At 38.5% G+C, this 22282-nt stretch overlaps 4 protein-coding genes and 1 long non-coding RNA gene across 5 annotated transcripts; 1 reads left to right on the forward strand and 4 right to left on the reverse strand.

Annotated features, from left to right (window-relative positions):
• Positions 1-1436: 1436 nt before the first annotated feature.
• LOC125473118 lies at positions 1437-2502 on the reverse strand. Its single transcript, XR_007255026.1, has 2 exons — positions 1890-2502; positions 1437-1730 (listed from the first exon to the last, which is right to left on the reverse strand). It is a non-coding gene; the product is annotated as an uncharacterized LOC125473118 (long non-coding RNA).
• A 3741-nt stretch (positions 2503-6243) lies between these two features.
• LOC103951886 (UDP-glycosyltransferase 91C1-like) lies at positions 6244-7653 on the reverse strand. Its single transcript, XM_048575253.1, has one exon. It carries the CDS (start codon positions 7651-7653, stop codon positions 6244-6246), a length of 1410 nt encoding a protein of 469 aa, XP_048431210.1.
• A 2678-nt stretch (positions 7654-10331) lies between these two features.
• On the reverse strand, positions 10332-14061 carry LOC103951887 (lycopene epsilon cyclase, chloroplastic). Its single transcript, XM_009363367.3, is given in 12 exon segments — positions 10332-10707; positions 10828-10960; positions 11273-11401; positions 11483-11579; positions 11809-11916; positions 11993-12136; positions 12248-12277; positions 12279-12351; positions 12443-12553; positions 12650-12788; positions 12902-13073; positions 13537-14061. Coding segments are annotated over 12 exon segments (1632 nt in total). The 5' UTR covers positions 13831-14061; the 3' UTR covers positions 10332-10505.
• Positions 14062-15960: 1899 nt separating this feature from the next.
• Positions 15961-19638, forward strand: LOC103951888 (single myb histone 4). Its single transcript, XM_009363368.3, is given in 7 exon segments — positions 15961-15985; positions 15988-16109; positions 16773-17164; positions 18035-18119; positions 18695-18778; positions 18955-19237; positions 19328-19638. Coding segments are annotated over 7 exon segments (1023 nt in total). The 3' UTR covers positions 19360-19638.
• A 289-nt stretch (positions 19639-19927) lies between these two features.
• Positions 19928-22058, reverse strand: LOC103951885 (glycylpeptide N-tetradecanoyltransferase 1). Its single transcript, XM_009363363.3, has 2 exons — positions 21810-22058; positions 19928-21535 (listed from the first exon to the last, which is right to left on the reverse strand). The coding sequence occupies exon 2, from the start codon at positions 21487-21489 to the stop codon at positions 20188-20190; it is 1302 nt and encodes a 433-aa protein (XP_009361638.2). The 5' UTR covers positions 21490-21535; positions 21810-22058; the 3' UTR covers positions 19928-20187.
• Positions 22059-22282: the final 224 nt, after the last annotated feature.

A 22282-nucleotide genomic window follows, 5' to 3' on the forward strand; every position in this document is an offset into this window, starting at 1 on the left:
TCTCGAACTAAATGAAACAAGCACCTTCTTTGTCCTCTTCTCTTTGTAGCTAGGGTTAATTAAGGAAGTTGATTTGTGAAAAACACAGGGTTAGGAGGGTTAATTTATATAGGATCAGAAGCATCGATCCGTCTTTGACTCCTTGGTAAAGATATGTTAAATTCTTCCCCTTGAATGCTGTTGGAAACCGGCAGGCAACCAATCACTTTGCGCTGAAATGCAAGAGATTCTGCTTACGTCTACTACTCACGTGTTTAATAGTTCATGCATGCATGCAACCAAGTTATATATATGCATATCGTTCACCTACTAGAATCAAAATTTGATGGTCTCGATATGGGTATAATTTCTCACTTTGGTCCGTAGCATTGAAAATGAATAGAATTGGTTCCTGAGTTTGTCCATCTTGAATCATTTTATTTCGTGAAAAATTTGTCAATATCCTCGTTAAGTGAAGAGGTTGGTTTGACAAAAATACCCTCAAAAAGTTGTCACGTGGTCGTTCACGTGACAATTTAACAAGAATATTGATAGCCTTTTCAGAAATGACCAAAATGATTTACAATAAACAAACTCACAGTTCACTTCTAACAATTTTCATTGTCATGGACCAAAGTGAAAAGTTATGTCAATATCATAGACCATTTTAGCTAAAAATCCTAAACTAATTTTCAGTTTAGTGTTATTTTTTACTAGCTCATCAGATATATCATCAAAGCGAAAATCAAGGTAAGAAAATATTTGAACTTTGTCAAAGGTAATTTCATATGTCATCATTAAAGCTAGCAAATAATTGTACACGACATGTTAATATGACTCAAATTCACTCTGCAAAAATTCAATATATATATAACTGTATGAGTAAGGTTTAGCCGGTCGTGTGAACAACGGTTTAATACCTATTGGCACCCCGTTAGTTAAATAAATTGTGTTATCTTAATTGTGTTAGAAAGATGTTTCAAATTCGATTAGTACTCCTCACCCAAGATAATACGTTTGGCACAAAAGTAGCATCCATAAAACGTAAATGCTTATTGTGTTATATATAAAACAAACTTAACCTGCACCAGCTGGAAGCCTGGAACCATGGAAATTGCTGGATTCGCATAAATCACTGCAAAAACATAGGCAGAGAGATCGACGCCATTCTTTTATATCATGCTTGAGTGCTCCTTTTAATTGTCACTACAAGAAAAATGGCCACTGTGCACAAAAATATATTTGTGCCCTATGAGACTTAAGGGCACTAACATACGTGTCCATAGACCAATAGCAACAATGCGGCTACTATGATATATCTGTGCCCTCTATGGGCGTCATCTTTGGTTAGAGGGCACCATATAGAGGTTTGTGCTCATGGACTTGGCACAAATAAGAGCATTTTTGTGCCTTGTTCTGACAAGATTGTCAAACGACTTTCCCATCCATGTTAGCACTAAGTTTGTAATTATGCTCCATCAATTAAATTTAAAAAAATATAAAAAATCGAAAAACCATACAAACTAAAAACAAACATTTTACATATTTTAGCCCTAATTAAGATAACACTCGAAAACAATCAGTTCTGGACAACAGCATCTTCCCCAGAAAGCTTTGTTCATCCCATCTTTGTTATTCCACAAATAAATTCATCATTCCCACAAGCAGAGTTCCATCAAACTTATGAATTTATGGGCGACAATAAAAAGAATTTCAAACAAAAATCATTAACTGAGGTGACGTTGAGCTTCCTGCAGGATCAAATACAAAAAAAAATAAATTAAAAATTAAAAATTAAACAAAACAAAGGAAAGGCCCAGACCTGAGAGAGGTGTCGGTATTGAACACAGCAGAAAAATGGAGAGAGAGAGAGAGAGAGAGAGAGAGAGAGAGAGAGAGAGAGAGAGTACCCATCTTCGTTTTTGACGCCGTGAGGGAAGAAAGGGATGAGAGAGTCCAAAGTATGGTTATAGAGCTTGTTCTCGTTGACGACACTGAAATGGCAGCTAGCAAAGACCTTATCAACTCGGTCCAGAATCGTTAAGATGACTAACCTATTTCAGAAAACCGACTCGGACTTCCATTGTGGGGCACACGAGCTCACAGAAACCCGCCTACAAAAATAAATTGTTAAAAAATTGCACAAATCAACGAAAAAATAAACAAAAAACCCAGATCTGATAGGGGTGAGAGGAGTCGGTGATGCGGTGGTTGTTGAGCGGATGCGGTGGTTGCGATCTGACTGCCAACGTCTAGCAATGGAGTATAAAGGAGGCAGAGTTGAGAGAGAGAGAGAGAGAGAGGTGAGAGAAGGAGATTCTGAGGGACGCAGAGATGAGAGAAGATCGGGAAATGGAGAGAGATAGACTGGATCTGCGGAAGGTAGAGATAGAAAGGGTGGTTGGACTGAATCTGGGAAAGCAGAGATGAACGAGAGATATAAGGAAAGTAAAAGAGAAGGAAAGATGAGAGACCGGAAAAGAGAAATGAGAGAGACGGAGAGAGAGAGAGGAGAGAGCAAAAGGGGGGGGGTGTATGGAGGGTTTTGAACAATAAAAATATATTAAAATAAGATTTTGTCTTCGGATTGTTGAAGTAAGAGAAGATACTTATGTGTATAAAATTAAATAATTTAAATATACTAAATCAAAGGGCACAAAAATTATTTATGTGTGTACGTAAATTAACATGAAATTATGATTACTGATATTTATAAACAGTGACACAAATTTTGGTGCAAACATTTTAATGGGCACAAATGCAGAACACCAACTAATGTGCCTTTCGTTTAGAGGGCACATTTGAGATAGTTTAGTGCTCACTGAAGTTCAAAAAGCACAACTATATATGCACTTGTGCACAATGAAAATGTAAAGGGCACGTATCTTTTGTGTTCTTAGCCCTTTTTTGTTGTAGTGTGTTAATTACCACTAGATTTAATGCTCTTATTTTTAATACAATGTCCCCGTATCTTCAAAATCTTAATGTTTGAATGGAGCCAAGTGTCTCTTTCAAGTCCAATATTCTGTTGGTTTGGTGCCGAATAATGATTGGCATTTACAAAATAGAACTTGTGCGATGTTAAAGACACCAGCTAGTCCTTTTTTTTTTCTTTTATATATATATATATATATAAATATAAAGATGCCAACTTATGCACCAATCTTTTATTTCTCTTATTCATGCCCACTTTATTCATACCGAAGCGAGCAGTGGCGGATCTTAAAAAACTTTATTTTGGGGGTGCCGGGGGATGGGGGCAGTGAGAATAGTACATGCAGCACAAGAAATTGTTTGGGTGGAATAGCATGCACATTGGTATTTCATTGAGTCTGGGTAGACTGAAGGTCTCATATGGCATACCTGTCGATAGATGCCAACATCTTTCGAACGAGCATGTTGATTGATGTCAATAGCTTTTGAACGAGCATGTTGACGCCAACATATGCTGAGTGAGCCTATCAAAGATGTCAATAGCAACGAATACAAAGAAATGAGCCTAGCAGCTACCTTGCCCAATGTAATTCGTTGAGCAGTTGGAAAACAACTTTCAAGCCTTCTCAGTTTTACAAAGAGCAACACCCAGCTTTTCTGTGAAGATTTTCTGAGTTTTGGAGGGTCAGCTAACCCATCTAGTCCCATGGTGAATTCTCCATTTGAAGCAATAGAGTTGTTTATACCCACTTTAAAACTTATTTGTTTACATCAAACAAGAAATTTCCACATTAGTTGAGAAATAAAAGTTGACATCTTTAATATTATAGATAGAGCTTGAGTAACTTCAAGACCTTATGAATGACATTAGGATGTGAAATTTTCTTATGAATGACGTTAGGCTGTGAAATATCAACTATTTTTGTGCAATTAATTAAGATGAAGATTTTCAAAATAAAATCAAAATAATTGTTGATATATTTATTAAATCTTGATACATTATCGATGAAATGTTGACGACTAAATAACATAATTCTTGACATTTTGAAATTTTTATAAACTATACATTATCGATCAAACGTTGCCCCACTCCCATTTTGCTAATAATTTTTTTTTCTTCAAATTACGAATTCAATTTTCCATTATTTTCTCAACAACCAAACAGTGAGTGGGGCAATAATCAAAGATTCAGTTACGGCGAAAATAGGAAATACGTACATGGAGTTGGTATTAAGTTGATTTTGGGGATGAAATGGACTAAGACGAAACGATCTGCTTTGTGAAAGCGATTCTCCGCAGCCCAATTCACGACGCATCGGCTTCTCGGGTTCCCGCCGCTGTTAACTGCCACCGCTACTGATGTCATTGTCACACACTAGAGCAACTGCCACCCACTCTATGAGATGCAGCTGCCTTTTTTCTCTTTGGGTCAACGCCGCCTTTGCTTCCCTCTTAAGATTAGCAAGTAATGGTACATGCGATGAAAGTGAGAGGAAGCTATATTTATTTGATATAATGATATGTTTTTTTCCCCAAAAATCTAATATGTAGTGATTTGTGGAGAATCTCAAAGTAATGACTATTTGTTAGTTCACAACTTAACGTTACACTCAACTAATATTTTAAAATATTATGCTAAAAACATAAAACGATAAAGAAGTCTCACATTTCATCACATTTCTTGTGATTTGCGTTACGTGTTATTCTATAAGTGGGCAACACACCTAATAGATTGGGCTTTCAAACAATATTTGAGAAACACTTAAAAAGCAATTTTATTCAGTAATGCTATTCTTACCACATTAATATACCACATTACTATACCATATTATGTGGCATCTGATGTGGTTGTCCACATCATCTAAATTAATCATAATTTAATTTAAATTAAAAACTATTTAATAAACTAATAATAAATAAAAAATCTGAAATTAAATAGTAATTGTGGTATACGATGAGTCTTCTCTCCTTTCTTCCTTTCCTGTTGCTTCTTCTCCCATTTCTTCTTTCTCGCCAATTTTTTGTTTCAGCCCAGATTTTTTTCAGCAGCCTCGCCATTGATGGAAGCAGGCGAAGTAATAGAGCTATACGATTCTTTTTGGTTTGAGATTCAGATCTTCAAGAAACAACCGGTTTCATCGAACCCATCAAATTTCGAAGAACACCTAGATCATGAAATTGAATAAAACCCAAAAAACCCATCAAAGCCAGAGTTTTTATGGATTCCAACCAGGCACACCAAGTCCATGAGCAACAAGTTGAGCTCCAATACGAGCACTCCTCCACCGCCATGGGCCCCTTCGACTCCATTCAGCATTGATAAATTTGCAAACTTTCGGGTGGCATGTTCATATCTTGCTAATATTTGTTTAAAGCTTTAAATTGGTTGCTGAATTGTGTGAGTTAGGACATTGAACTATGTGTGGCTGGATAGATTGCGATGAAGAAATGATTGGTACACAAGCTAACACATGGGGTTAAAATCTGGGCTGAAACAAAAAAATGGTGTGGAAGAAGAAATGGGAGAAGAAGCAACGGGGAAGGAAGGAAGGAGAGAAGACTCATCGTATGCCACAATTACCATTTAATTTCAGATTTTATTTATTTATTATTAGTTTGTTAAATAGTTTTTAAATTAAATTAAATTATGATTAATTTAGATGATGTTGACAGTCACATCAGATGCCATATAATGTGCTATACTAATGTGGTATATTAATATGGTAAGAATAACATTACTGAATTTTATTTAGTTTTTATTACAAGCAAACTTATACAAGGCCAATTCAATGACTTTGGTGTGGGTATATTAAAAGAATGAATGGTAAATTGCAGGTAGACTGAATAGTTTTTCGTGTATTATTGCCAAAGTAGAAGTACAATATATATACACAATCAAGTCAACTAAATATCTTTACGATGATGACTTGGTTGTGTATATATATTGTACTTCTACCTTGGCAATAATACACGAAAAACTATTCAGCCTACCTGCAATATACCATTCATTCTTTTAATGGGATTTCACAACAGCTACTTTTAGGAAAACATATTATACAAAATATTACACGATCTTTTCTTAATACGGTAGAAAAAAATAAAAAACAAACTAAAAAGTAAGCAACCAATCTAATTATCCCAACTAAGAGGCACCAACACATGAAATCTACAAAGTTGATTATGAGAGATTTTCAGTATGCTAGGAATAAAGTCTGGTGCATCAAATGTTATAATATAATTAGTTGAAAATTTTCAAGCATTCAACCATTTGTATTATAATACTTGATGTACCGAACCGTATTTCTTATTCAGTGAAAAATTTCTCGTTGACTAAGTGAAAGTTGGCCAGGTTTCAAGGACCCGAGTGAACTCATCCAAGCACATGTTGTTCAACTCTACGTTGCCAAAGATCTCCTTCATGGCCCATGCATTTGACCTTATTGACTCACCTTCTTTCTCCACCATCACTCGCCTAATCAACTCGGCCACCGAGTCACTCGTAAACGATCCGTCTCGCTCGTCCCTCGGTATCTCCAACCCGACCCGCTTATCGTGCATTAGTCTCGCGTTCAACGGTTGGTCTGAATAAGCACCTGAAAACAAAATCAGAACCCGCCCAAACCGTAGTGCCTCAACAACTGAACTCCAACCGCAATGAGTTAGGAAACCTCCGACTGATGCATGACCTAGAATCTTAAGTTGTGGGGCCCAACCCCTCCACACCAAGCCTCGATCCTTTACTCGAGTTTGAAACCCAAGCGGAACGATATCGGCCCCCAACACACCCTCCACCAACGGGCGATCGTTGACCACCCAAATAAAGGGCAACCCGGATTTCTCCATCCCATGTGCCAACTCGTGCATCAACTCTTGGCTAGGAGTCACCTCAGTGCCGAATGCGATGTAAACCACCGAGTTCGGTTTCTTATTTTCGAGCCACTCTCTCAACACTTCCCACTTCTCATCCCCTCGGTCGTCAGCGACGCCATGCTGATGGGGCGTTGAGTCGGGCGGCAGCAGCCCTACTGGAACAATGGGTTTGCCGTAGATCTTCCTTAGCAGACTCACCGCATCAGATTCAAACTCGGTGCAGCTCCGCATAGTCACAAAATTACAATCTTGAATCGCACCCGCGGCTCTCTGAAAATCAGAGACCTCGTTGTCCATGCAATCCCAGTGGCTCACCATCTCATGCAGCTTAAAAGCAACGTTGGAAGGATAGTCGACCCACTCGGGGACGACCGTAAAATCCTCCGGCCGCCGGAGTTTGTCGCTGAGTAACTCGGACGGAGGACCGAAGAAGGCCATGGTAGTGGCGTTAGTGACGCTGAAGAGGACCGAGTTGACTCCGAGCTGGTTGGCGACTCGGGGAAGCCAGTAGCAAATGAAGTCGTGGACGACCCAGTTGACGCCCGAATGTTGGATGAAATGCGTGACTGAAGGCTTGAGCAAGTCGTAGGCTTTTTTGAGGTAAGGTACTTTGTTGATTGGTAGCTCGGAGGTGGACTCGGCGGTTTCCGGTAAGCCGTCGACAGCGGGGAGAGGAAGCTCGACGAAATCGATGAGCGGGGAAAAGGAGGAGGATCGGTGGCGATTGATGTTTTTGGGGGTGGAGATGAAGGAGATTTGGTGACCCTTTTGAGCTAAGAACTTGGAGACCTCCAGAAATGACATTAGGTGGCCGTAGGCTAGCCATGGGAACATGGCTATGTGAAGTTTCTTCTGATCTTTGCTCTCCATGTGTTGGATGAATTGTGTATGAGAGGAGATACTCTCAGGCGTTTGATATCACAAGTTTTACTTAAAGGGCTGCAGGTAAGGTAGCTTTTGGCTAAATTATTGGATTGATTATAGTGTGAGAGATCAATTAACATCTAAACAATTAATTAATCATTCATGGCGCAATGTGATTAATATTTGGTGGTTAGTTTAATGGTAAAAGGAGGCATGAGATTAGTGTTAATATGATTAAACTAAGTATGAGATTAGCTTATATGGTTAGCAAAGACTACAATGTGTCTATAAGTCTTTCCAAATTCTAAAATGATGAACTGTCATGGCAAAACCATGAACTGATCCTCTTAAAAAAAAAAAAAAAAAAAAAGTACAAAACGAAAATTATTTCTAATGCCATCCAAAATACCTCACCAAACCCACTAAATTTTATTTAGTTTTTTAATATCAATTATTGACATACATGATTTGGGCTGCACAATTATTGACATACATGATTTGGGGTGCTTATTGGATAATCTCTTGCATTTTAGGATTTAAGAATCATATCTTGCTCTGACTAGTCAAACGATAGTGTGTGTATATATATGTAGGGGTGTGATATCCACACATTCATTTTTACTTCTTCCATATCTTTTTTGTTTTCAGCTGTCGGTTAGATGAATTGAAGAAGATCAACGAACAGAAATTAACAAAAGATGTGTGAGAAGTAAAAAGGAATGTGTAGATAGCACATCCCTATATCTATCATCTTATATGTATAGTTGAGGGAGAGTAGTGAGAGAGAGGGTTAAGGATGGTAGGTGACAGATAGAGAATGAACACACAGAGCTTCCGACATGGATTCATGCAAGAAAAGAACCACGTGTGCTCACTCTCTTCTGTCACCTTCTTTACAAACCTGTAATTCTGTATCGGAATTATATGTATCCGGTCGTACATGTAGCCACGCATACATGTTGAACTAAATGAAACACGTACCTTCTTCGTCCTCTTCTCTTTGTAGCTAGGGTGAATTAAGGAAGCTGATTTGTGCAAAACAAAGGGTTAAGAGGGTTAATTTATATAGGGGATCAGAAGCATCGACCCGTCCTTGACTCCTTGGTAAAGATATGTTAAATTTTCTTCCCCTTGAATGCTATTGGAAATCGGCAACCAATCACTTGCCCTGAAAAGCAAGAGATTCCAGGCCAACCAGTCGAACCTTCGGTTCTTGCTTACGTCTAACACGTAAGTGTTTATGCCAATCTCGGAGATCTTTTTGACTAAAAAGTTTAAACTAATTTTTTATTTTGTGGTATTGTTTAATACCTCGTCGAATATATCATCAATGCAAAAATTAAGGTACAAAAAGGTTAGAACTTACTCCAGAGTAATTTCATGTGCCCTCATTAAAACTAGCAAATAATTGTACATGACATGTTAATATGACTCAAATTCTGCAAAAACTCTATATATATGAGTTTTTAAATTCGCAAGTTTAACGGGTTGTGTGATTAACGGTTAAATTAACCAATAGCGACCCGTTAGTTAACAAATCATGTTAAAAAATGTTTCAAGTTCGATTAATACTCCTCACAAGGATAATACTTTTGGCACAAAAGTAGCATCCATAAAACTTGTATGCTTGTGTTATATAAAACAAACTTAACCTGCACCAGCTGAACCATGGAAATTGTAAGATTCGCATAAATCACTGCAAAAACATAGGTAGAGCGATCGACGTCATTCCTTTGTATCATGCTTGAGTGCTCCTTTTAATTGTTAATTACTACCATATTTGATGCTCTTATTTTTAATACAATGTCCCCATATCTTCAAAATCTTAATGTTTGAATGGAGACAAGTGTCTCTTTCAAGTCCAATATTCTGTTGGTTTGGTGTCTACTAATAATTGGCGATAAAGAATAGTACGCGCACAATTTTTTTTGAAAATCGGCATTTCATCGAGACTTGGTAAAATTGAAGTTATTTATCAAGTTATATTGCATGTCTGTCAACAGATGCCAATAGCTTTTGAACGAGCATCTTTCATGGCATTTTAGATTTACAAAAAGTAGAACCCAGCTCTTCCGTGAAAGTTTGTGAGCTTCGGGGGTCAGCTGACCCATCTGGTCCAAAGGTAAATTCGCCCCTGGAAGCGATATAGTTGTTTATGCCTACTTTAAAACTTATTTCGTTACATCAAACAAGAAATTTCCACATTAGTTGATAAATAAAAGTTGACATCTGTAGTATTATGGATAGAGCTTGAGTCAACTCCAAGATCTTATAGATGACATGAGATGTGAAATTTCAACTATTTTTATGCAATTAATTAAAATGAAGATTTTCAAAATCAAACCAAATAATTATTGATAAATTGATTAAATATTAATATCATTATCGACGAAATGTTGACGTCTAAATAACATAATTGTTGCCATTTCAAATTAAGAAAAACTAATGAAAATAATTTGAAAACTTTGAGTTTTAACGATAATGACAAAGTAAAGGATAAAGTGAATAGTACCAGGTTTGACTTTTTAGTATAAAATGTGATTTTTCGTTAAACTAAACAGTACCACGGACTTTTCGTTAAAACTCCCTTCAAATTATTATCAAGCTATATATTGAGATCCTGGATTTTCGGCTTGCCAAACAATCAACACAAAAATTGCTAATTACAAATTACAATAGTGAAATCGGATCCACACGAACCACCTTTATTTACCACATTGCTAATCACATCTCGATACATATTGAAACCCCTTTTAGGAACACTTTAGTAATCTAAACGGTAACAAAGGAACACACATTTGTACTATTTACACCAAAAAAAAACAGTGACCTTCAAAAGTAGGCAGTGACCTCATCTCTTAGGGTACTCTAAACTGTGTTATTATGCCGGAGGACGGGAATGTGAAATAGGTTCTAATCATAGTGGCTCCGGAAGGATCAGAAAGTAGGTGTCTGACGAGGTTCTTTCTCAAGTTATTTGGTGCTAAAACAAACATATACAACGCGAAAAGGATGAGATCAGCCGAGGACAATGTAGAGCCGAGGAAACCCTGCCACATCCTGCAACCGAAGCACAGACATCGATCAATCATTCAAGTTCGTCTAGTTTTTTTTTTTTTTTTCCAAAGAAACCTGTTCAAGTTTTCTTCGTGAAGCGGAGATATAGAAAATTGATCGTACCAGGTGGGTAAGCGGAAGAAAGTGTGAAAGAATATCCTGATGCCCTCGATGTCCTGTTGCAGAATAAGCGCTAGTCCGAAAAGAAAGAATGATCTTTGGCGTTTCCTTTCTTGCGGCCAGAGCGTATTCCATGCTGAAAGCGAAATAGTGTATTGACAGCGAATGATCTTAATAGCAGAAGACACTCGAAACATAGTACGCTAGCTAAGCAGTGATAACAAAGCGAGCATAAAAACATGATACAGAAAGTTGTTTAAAGAGAGAAACATGTAGATGCAGCTCACTTTCTTTAAAGAGCGAATGATCTTAACGAATAAGTGGAAATGTGGATTGAAGCTTTCAAATATCATGACAGGGAATGAGCCGAAAATGTATATGAGGCTCACAACACATAGTTCTTGTAAGTACTATAAAACTATTCCAAACATGCCAAACCAACGCTTACCTAGCATCGAGATGTTCTCATTACTTATTTGGCTGCGGTGAATGGCCTTATTATGATCTGGCTTCAAAATAATTGCAATCACAGAAGCGTATTTTGGAGCCTCCGACAAAGACCTTGCGACTGAATATCCTGTTTGATGGTAAAACGTAAGCATCAGTAGACTGAACAATTGCGAACTGATCTGGTGAATTTATTTGGTTTAATCGTTACCTGTGGCAGGATGTACCATGCAAGCAGCAGCACCAAATGCTAGGTTCTTTTGCTCTGTATTTGGTAAGGAGCCACCAACCGGAATCCAAGACCATTCCTGTATAAATTACTGAAAGATTATGCCTTGAATTATGAAAGTAAGCAAGACCAAACTCCTGATCAGCTTGATGAGAATGGAGATTAGAAAACTGCGTCAACTTTCAAGATAAATGTGATTGTTGTGCCACTACATGGCAAGGCATGAAGCCTTGTTCGGACATATTTCGAGAACAAAATCATCGTTCATCTCAGAAGTTGTAAGCAATGTAGTCTGTCATAAAACTTACCTCTTCATAAGTTTTTGTAATACGGATTCCCATTGTCTGTAACCGTGACAAGAGCTTTTTCTTCAATAAATCAAAAGGCATGGCTTCTTTAGAAGCCAAGCAAGTTTCCTGCAAATCCATTACTCTAAATACTTTGTACACGAATAAGTAATGCAATTAACAAAGTAATGTCCATCGAGCTAACCTCAAAGAACAATCTAGTCGGAGACATGGGCATGACATAAAGAAACGTTGGATATTCTGCTTCTAAAGACCGAACTTCTTGTTTCTTGTAGTCTCTATAATCCATGAAAACCATCACTTCGGGATCATATGGGTTATTTTCCACCTGAAATTGTAAGAAAGAGTAGACATAGTAAAAAGTCATCAATCGCCCCGAAGGGAAGTTAAGGAACTAGTCATCCCCAAGTACAGCAAAACTTAGAAACATAACTCCTACCTCAACCTCGATACCATATGCTGTTTGGACAGGACACCTTTGGACCACCCACCTCGTACTGCAAAAGCTTCCCCGAAGCAGCTCCTGATGCAACAGTAGCAAGCCTATAATACTAGTTAGATGTTTGAAACAAGGTATGGAAGAAGTAGAACCATCACCAAAAATTTGAACTGAATAAATGCCATTCCATCGTACCTGCACGAAACAACAATATTGTGGCCACAGGATACAAGACTAATCCCATTGCTAGCTTCAACAATACTTTCCACCCTTGAATCGAGGTACGAAACACCTGACTCCACACACCTAATAAAAATTAATACAAATTATGCATCTTCAAAGAATTACAATGCCTGCAAGCGTCAAACAAGTAGATACGTAGTAGAATAGGGTTGTATTTACTTTCTCAAGAGCTCCTCATGTAGCATGTCTCGACAAACACGACCATAAGCACGATCGATCATAATGGGGTCCGAATCATCGTCAAGATACACAATTGTGTTCTGCCAAACATGCTCAATACACCCTTCAAGTCCAAGATCTGGAAATGTAAAAATCAAAGCGAATATCGAATGTGAGCAGAGTTTTGAGTCCTTTGAATTGGGTAGTTCACAAATAATGCCGCTAACCAGATCTGATTGTCAAGTTTAATACCTTTGAATTCATCCTCCCAAACACCATAGTTGTTTGTGAAAGGGAGATCTGGGCCAATAAGCCCAACTTTTAATCCCAACTTGGCTGATTCTGCAGCCAGAGCAAGTCCTGCCGGACCACAACCAATCACCACCAAATCCAGAACACTATCTGCTACTGGTATTGGCGGTAGCTGAAAATTAATCCATAAGCAGCATCACAAAATTGGGCTTGGGGTTTCCGGATTTAAAGTTTCCAACATTCATGCTTCAATACAAACGGAAAATATGCGGAAACTGAACCAGTTATAAACTTTTAATCAAAAATAAAACTGCAAAGGCACTGAATTGACTTTTGCTTGCAAGTGCTTACGCTAACAAGTGTTTTTATTATAAACATATAGAATTTTTATTAAAAATTTAAGTGTTTTACTTGGAAGTGCTTCGTGTAGACAACTCATAAGTGCTTTTACATTTTTCTACCAAACATAGTCAAAAGAATACTTTTGTCCGAAGTAATCCCACAATAATCTATGTGCCATATAAACTACGATGTAGTGTCATTTAAAATTCGCCGAGTTTATTCGCGCATATTTTCCAAAATATGAATACAAATAAAAACCATGGAAGAAGAGAGACAGTGTGTGTGTTAAAAACCTTGTCAGCGAGCTTGGACTGCTTCTCCATGACCTTTTTCTGCTGCATTTGAACTAAGAGCAGTTCCGGCCCGCCGCCCTTCATGAAATCCTCCTCGTCCGCAAAACCTTCCTTCACCACCACGCCGACACCGCCCCCTTCGCCTCCTGCACTCGCTCTCACTCGCAGCAGAGAAACCTTGTTGCACAAACCATACCGGAAAAAAGGACCTTCCTTTCCACCCACCAGTCCTCCTCTTCTCCTCACCCTCCAGGTCGGGTAAAACGACGCCGTCATTGCTGCAACGCAGTCCATACCGGCTTATATCTCCAACGCGCCTCAGAACTTTCAGGACTCACAGCCTGGCATTTATAGTGGTTTTTTCCGAAAAAGTTGGAGTCTTTGGGGGACAGAGCAAAAGGGTATTTCGAGAACGTGGATTTGGTGAGTTGAAGTGCCGGAAAAGCCACCGGAGACAGAGAGTTTCTGAGAGAGCTGCTGTCACTGCTTAAACACTGACCGCTTGGAGATAGGGAATGGAAGTTAATGGTTGGCGTTTTATTTGCTCGTTGCAAAGAAAGTCATCCGAATTTGCCACGTGGAGAAACATCATTGGCTGGAACTTCAACTAGGCGCGCCTTATCATTACGGATTGTGTTCCCTTCTCAGCTGCCGTTTTGGGAACTTGGAATGTGTCTGAATTTGCGTGGGTGAGCGTGGGAGTTACGTTGCTCATGTAAGATGAATGATTTCCCCAATCCCCCTACCTACCAACCAATTGATATGTTATGCATTGAAGACGGAAAAGTCTCGCATAAAATGTTGAAAATTTTGTCTGTCCATCGTTTAAAAGATTTTCGAGTTAAAATATCTCATGTTTATATTATATCAAATCACGCTATACAGTAACAAGTTTATAATCTTAACATCAAGGATGTTTAATGTAGAAGTTTTAAGAAAATTTCAGACGAAATGACATTGACCATTGAGAGGGGGTGTTTGAATATGACAGCTCGAGTGGCAGCACAAGAAGAAGTGGTGGTGGAGCAGAGAGTTAGCGGGGTTTTAGGGTTAGGATTAGGGTTGAAGGGTTATAATTTGGAGTTTGAATTTCAGAATTTTGATTTGGGACGGTAGCAGGTGTAGGGTTTGTTTAGCAGAAAAGAAGAATTTTTTTAAAAGGAAGTGTTATTTGCATTCCAAAAATCTTATTTTACACCCTTCACAAGTGTATTTTTCTTTCCTAATATAGAAAGTTTGGAGTGTAGAATGAGATTTTTTGAGTGCTAATAACAATTTCCTTTTTAAATTGCCAAACTCAAGATGTCTCGTTTCGGCCATGTCATTTAAAAAAAATAAAAATTGATCTTCTTCTCCAATGAACAAAGGAGGCACTGCGGCAGCCGAAAAACCCAAATCTGTGGCAGGCTTCCCATAGGTCCTTCACATGCGTTCCGTTTGGACTCCAAAGAGTCCCGAGTCCATATATAGAACTGCCCCTGATGCTATTTATGTGACAGACCAAATGTTTCAACACAACTCAATTGTCGCTCAACAAGAATCATATAGATATTAGATACAAACAGACATCGCACGTGTAAGGATATGTTGAGAATACCGTACATTAGAGATAGAAGTATTGCATATGGTGCTCAAAATATTTTTGCATTTGTCCGCCCATTGTTAATTAGTGCTAGATTCTCACGTTCTAATTAGTATTAGATGTTTCGTGAGAATGAAGATGACAAGGGTTCAAAGGATTGAATTGAGAACGGAAATTCAAACTTGAAACATCTTCTCACGTTAACATATTTACTTCCACTTTTAAAAATGAGAGTGATATGAAATAAATATGATACTCATACCTTATATTCTTATCCTTTACAACTAAACATACCATAAAAAGATAAATACTGGCAAGCATTTTCCCATTGAAACTTCCCTTTTCTCATTATTTCATGTGGCAAGCATCTTTACTCAAAACAATATATTTAATACATTTTAAAAAATAACTTTCGTTTTGTAATTTTTTTTTTTTAAAATTTACATGCAAGAGGCTTGATTCTTTTTTGTTATTATAAATAAATGAACAAATTAGTTAAAAGTGTCCGATTGCGTCTCGCACATTTCATAAATATGTAAAACTTTTTTTTATTCTCCTCCCATTCGACCCCACGCTTTTCTCATACGATGTAAGAGCTGTCCTGCAAATCAGGTTTACCGAAGTTTTTATGGAACCGGGCCTATGGGTTGTGTACAGAGTCCAGATCAAAACGGCGCCGTTTTAAGTGCGGTCTATGATTCAATATGTAGTTGAAGAAGTGGTACGAAAGCCAACCCTCGTTTTTGAGAACGAAAACGTGAAAGCTTCTTCGCGGCAGTCACAGGCTCTGTACTGCTGATACCTGATACCTGATACCTGATACAGAGAGAGGGAGGGAGGAGATGGGAAATCCGAAGCAAAAATGGACGTGGAGGAAGAAGAAGCTCTGAGAGCGGGGGTTAGGAAACACGGCACTGGCAAGTGGAAGGACATCCAGAAGGACCCCGAGTTCAACCCCTTTCTCTCTTCTCGCTCCAATATTGATCTCAAGGTCTCTCTCTCTCGATATCTATATATAATATATCGCTATGAATATGGAAATTCCAGAACTTGAATTTGCTGCATATTGTGGTGGTTGTTTTCGAATGTTTTGTGCTGTTGAAATAATGGGTTTGCTTGTTTTTATTTTTATTTTTTTTTGGATCAAATGAAATATTACTGAATGAAAATTGCCTGGTCCTGTGATGTGACTAAAATTAATTACAATGATGATGCATGGCAGCATGGCCGAGTCTGAATTTGTGGAGTTTTGGATTAAAGTGGTGAACCTGTTAGAGCTACGAATAGCTAATTGTTTCTGGCATAGTGATTGTTGATTCAGGACTTTGATTCGAAATTCGCTCACTTATCGGAAAGTTGGAAGCCGCTCTTTGAGTTACTTGATTTTCCATTTTTCCTCATCAGTTGGCTAAATGTTATTTAGGCATGAAATGAATTTTGAGAACGGTGTGTCAAAATCGTAGGAAGGTGTAATTTTATGTTGAAAGCGTTTCAGATTCGCCAATTTGCCTGCCTGTTGCGGAATTCTATTTGAATGAACTAATATTGCTTTATATCATAACAATTGGTAGACTGTATCTAATGTGGTATGAAACATTTTCTAGATGATTACTATGTCTATGGTTTGTGTTCAAATTGATTTTTGCTTGTATAGGACAAATGGAGGAATATGACTGTTAGTAGCACGGGGCCTCGGGAAAAATCAAGGCCCAAAGCAAGAACAAACCCAGATGTTGCTGTTGCTTCAGTATCTGTTCCCCAGACTTCTTCTGCTGCTCCAGTCAGACGCGATTCACCAGCAGCAGCAGCAGCAGCAGCAACCCCAGCTAGACGTGATTCACCAGCAGCAGCTCCAGTCAGACGTGATTCACCAGCTGCAGCCCCAGTTGGACGTGATTCACCAGCAGAAGCTCCAGTCAGGCGTGATGCACCAGCGGCAACTCCATTCAAACGCGAGGCATCAACAGAAACTCCAGTCAGACGCGATACAACTCCAGTTGCAGATGATTCCTCGACTGGCTTATCTGATGCAATACCTGCTCCAGTGTATGAATCTGTTTTGCTCCTTGCCTTTGTCTTTTATCAATTCAATAGAAATCATATGTGGCTAGTACATGGGGTTTTCGCAGAATGTATTTGCAGTTATACATACTGCGAAAAACCCATATGAGGAATTATGAGTGGAAAAAACTATTAGAATGTGGAATGACATAACTCTTTAGGCTCTTATTGATTGGCACAATTATGGGGCGGGGGCAGCTGACTAATCAGTTAGGGTAAAGGAGAGGAGTTGATAGGTGATGGTGCCAAGGTTTCTTCGATTAATAACTAGATGTCAGGTGATCATCTTTTTAAACATTATAGTTGTACTAAGTTGATAAGGTTTCTGACCTCTTAGCTTTGTACACTTTCCTCTTGCATGCAATAAGAATGCATGGTTTCATGGCATAGTTTCTTAGACAACCCCAATAAGGCAATGAAGAAATACCCCAACTAATAGAAGGTGCAATTCTGGAGCATACGGAACTCTATTATCATAATCTGTACTATAGTACTGTTTTCTGTGACAATTCTTACACTGATGCAATAATTAGCCTAGTGGGCAGATCTTGCTTCAATCTTTTCCCGGAACCATATCACATGATGCTTTACTTTCGTCTCAGCCATAAATCCTATGCTTTATTACTTTTGATCCTCTCATGTCAAACATAGCATCTTTTGGTTACAATTAAGAACACAATATATTGAATGGTTTATTTGTACATTGTGTTTTATATGTCTACAGTTGTTATCCATTTCATATTATCTATTCTGTACCTCCAATAGCCAGACTGCTTTTATTATTGTTATTATTTTTGTATGAGTTATTTTATTTTTTGAATTTCATTTTGGTCAATCATTTTCTTCTATTATTAGGTGCAATGCAATGATTTTTGAAGCACTTTCTGCCTCGACAGATCCAAATGGATTGGACGCTACTGCTATTGCTAGCTTTATCGAGGTATGTCTCAAATTTATGCTCTCTTCTTTTATTTCTTGGAAATGAAATTAAAAGAATCGTTGAGACTTTGTTAATTGATTCACTGCGGAGGAAGCTGTATATTAGCATGTTGAAGGGACTAATATTGTCAATAATGATAATAGTTGTATAAACTCTTGAAGGGAAGTAATATTGTCACGAAGGATAATAGTTTGCTCCTATATAACCTCTTATAGATTTATGTTTCAATTAATTGTGGTACACCACGTGTTCCTATGCTAGATCTTCGAAAAACATCAACTTTGTTTTACTTCTTGAAAATATAGCATTTTGTAGAATAGCAATGGACCTTTTCTGTCTCATATTAGTTACTTGATGGATAATCATGAGCATTTCAATACCCGTCAAGCTCATTATATTTGGGTTACCTTCAGAAATATCTCTTATACTTCTTTTGCTGGTGAGAACGAGATTGTCTGAAAGAATTTACGAAGAAAAGCTTCCAATTCATAGTTGATGTCTCTGATGAAGTTACGCTAATTGTGATTTTCACGTTTTATAACCACTCAATTCTCATGATAAAATGACTCCTGCAGCAAAGGAAGGAGGTCCCCCAAAATTTTAGAAAGTCATTAACCGGTAGGTTGAGAAGGCTGGTTCAGCAAGACAAACTTGAAAAGGTGATTGCTTGAATGTGATGCTTATTAGCTGATATTTCTAACCCAGGTTTAATCTGCCTCTATCGATGTTTGTTTCCCAAGCTTTGTCTTGTATGCACTTTTTGCCAGATTACTTTGCATGCCGAAATCGATATTGAATATTAGCTTATATAAATTACTATGTCATTCCAATGCAGATTCAACACTGCTACAAGGTGAAAACCGATCCCTTGAGTGTGATGAAAGCACCTGCTCCAATGCAAAATGACATCCAACCAAAGCAATCGCAGAGTCCAGTATATGTGACCGTTGGTAGTGATACATTAGAGGAATCGGCACGAGCTGCTGCACAGAGCATTGCCGAAGCAGAATACAAATCATATCTGGCAGCAGAACAAATGAAAGAGGCAGAGAGGATATCTTTCATGGTTGAAGACACAGAATCAATGCTGCAGTTCGCCAACGAGATTTTGGAGCAATGTAATATCCAAAACTCCGACTTGTTTACACCTATTGCATAGATTTTCCACTTCCTTTTGACTATATGTTGACGATTTCCGAATTGGACAGGTTCAGAAGGTGAAGTCGTGATGATGGGGTGAGATACGAATCCTATGATTACCGTTTGTAAAGTTTCTTCGCTATACTTCCTTTCGCTAGTGGGGTGCAACCGAAGCGAAAATATCTTTTGCTCATTTTGCTAATAATAGTAGTTATACAGCCTCTTCAGACTGGATCTGTTGGGGATATGGAGAATTGTTCTTGAATTATCTATCAGAGATCACACGCTCTTGTATTTTTTGTGGTACGGAAATATCATTGGTTTTAAGTGATGTAATTTGATGATTCCACCTAATTAAGCTATAGCTTTACTACAGTCATTAAACACTTGTTTTGTGGATTTGTTTTTTGTCGGACGCCACTATAGCACTACGGTCTAGTCCTCCTCACCTGTAAGCGGAAGGTCTTGTGTTCAACTTACATGAATGACGAGCCTTCTCGAGTAGAATGTTAGGAATTTGTTATCATTCGTGCCTCGGGATGACTTTTTGAGAGTGACGAGTGTTTTACTCATGCACCCGAGAACCTAGGCTCGATTTCCTCTCCTCGCCATCAACGTGCCATCATGCCGAGGGGGAGGATGAATGAAATGCAAAAACATGTTCAAGATATAAACTCAATCTTTGTTCCAAAATAACCATTTCAACTACAAACACCAAACAGTGTTTACTGTATAAGCATTTGCTTACAGGTAAGATAACCATAACATTTAGGTCTCTAAACTGCATTGCAAAATCTCATATTCTTTGATGATAGTCCGAAGGAGCAAAGGCAAATGAAAGACAACAGCTAGCCACGAGAAAAGGACCGAAAAAAAGAAACAGGAATGGTTTGTCAAGTTCAAAGTGCAAAAACCAAGACCGGAAAAATTACAAGAGTACAAGTCCAAGCTCCGAGGGTTTCAACGCGTTCCTCATCCGGTAGTTGTAGAGATAGTAGTGAAGTTGCCCATCGCCAGGTCCAAATTTCAGCTCCTTCAAAAACGACTCATTCTGCATGACGTCAAGTGCATTGAAAACATCGAAATCCTTCTTTTTTGCAACAATGAGTGCATCGTTCATCAGCTGAAGCAATGGAGTCTTAGTGGTGACGTTATAATAGGAGTATGCAGCCTTCAAGATTGAGTATGTCTGATTGCCGAGGATAGACGAAGGAAGAGTGTAGAAGCTGCAGAAGTCAGTGATGTCATGAGTCTCTGGGCTCTCAACCAAGTAACTGTCCACCACATTCTCCTCTGGTAGAAGCCAATGCTCGACATCATTTTCATCGAAATCTGGTGCAACCACAAACTGGCTCAAGTAGTTCCTAAGCAAACGAGTAACAGCAGGGACATCACGAAGTTCCATTTTTCTGAACCCAGGAGTGGCGGGTGAATCTGGTAGCTTATAAAGTTTTATGGTTCGGCTCATAGTCATCCTAGCACCAAGCCTTGAAAACCCAACATCAATAAGCTTCTTTGGGTTCAAAGACCTATGCCAGTACTGGCAAGTTGTTATCGGAGTTGGAAGAACCACTCCAGCAGTGTAAGCTGCTTGCCATATGTTCTCCAAATGAACCCTCCTTGTCACCTCCTTGATCATAACCGGTGCAAGTCTTTTCGACCTCAGCTTCTTATGCACACATAAGAAATTAATCTCAGCCATTTTCACAATCGCATCACGGACCCGGATTCTAGCAGGAACACCAGTAATGAAGGCAACCAGCTTCTTATTAGTCCTTGCACGAACCCCGATATGCCAGCTCTTATAGTAACCAGGTGGGTGCAAAGCCCATCTAAGAAACTCTTTCGAGTAGTTGAACCTAAACATGTTCTCATCATCCTCGACATAATTGTTCTTCAGCAGATTGTAGACCTCAGTGCAGGTATCTTCCGAGTCCAGATCACACGTGGTCCATTCATATGGAGTTGGCAGATTGTACGGCTCTTGTTTGACCTCAGACAGAGGGGTAGGGGCCTCAATCGGGCCCTCAGGCAAACTCACATCCCCAAGATCCTTAAACTGCCCAACAGGTTGAGTCTCCCAAAATGTGTGCCTTTTTCCAACCGACATCGAATCTTGGAACTTTCGGACTATGGTTTCCAATGAGCTATCATCCTTAACAGCTTGGTTTGCATCAGAATCATGATCTGCCTCCTTAGGAGACCCAGGTGGGGAATTGTTATCACTCATTGCAACTACTTAATCGAATCGATTCCTAATCGAAAGTCTTTGCTATCTGAATTTAAAAAACAACAGATTCAAATCAAGAACAAGCAAAACAAACACAACCCATTAAATAATCCGGGAAAATTCACCATACCAACATTTCAACAATAGCAAATTTAACAGAAAACTCCCCAAGATTTATCTTTACTAATCCAATTCCTACGTTAAAACGGACCCAAACTGTAAAAATCCACACAAACAAGTATTGATTATCTCAGAGCACAATTCAGCAGTAAGCTAACAGATCTGTGAAATTTAACGCGACGAGCAAGAAACACACTCACGGTTTCAGTGGACGGAGCGCGGGATGCCGTTAGATTGCTGCGATTAGGGCTGAACAGATCTTGATTTCGATTAGGGTTCGTCGAAAAGGAATGAGAATCGCTAGGGTTTTTGGTGGAAGGTAGCGGCTTTCAAGGTGCCGCTGGGGTTGGGAGAATACGAGGAGTGCGTGTGTTGTTGTACGGTTAACGCAACATATTAAACCAACGAGGGACTGCAGCATTTTATGATTTTCATCGACTGCATTTTACTTTTGCTAATCAACTTTTTTTTGTCACTGATCGTTTTTTCTTTGTTACCATCGACGGTTATATGATTTTGGATATATATAAATTTTGATAGAGATAATCTTTAAGAAAAAAATTTAAAATAAAGACGGTTTGATTAATAAAATACATAATAGAGTAGGCTTAACAAAAATGTATTAAAAAATGTGTGTCATCTGATCGTTACACCTGATTGTATTCTCATCACA

Source organism: the organism of the source record quoted next, unplaced genomic scaffold (genome assembly GCF_019419815.1).
Source record: "Pyrus x bretschneideri cultivar Hongxiangsu unplaced genomic scaffold, Pyrus_bretschneideri_v1 Contig8, whole genome shotgun sequence".
In the NCBI taxonomy this organism is placed as follows: Eukaryota; Viridiplantae; Streptophyta; class Magnoliopsida; order Rosales; family Rosaceae; genus Pyrus; species Pyrus x bretschneideri.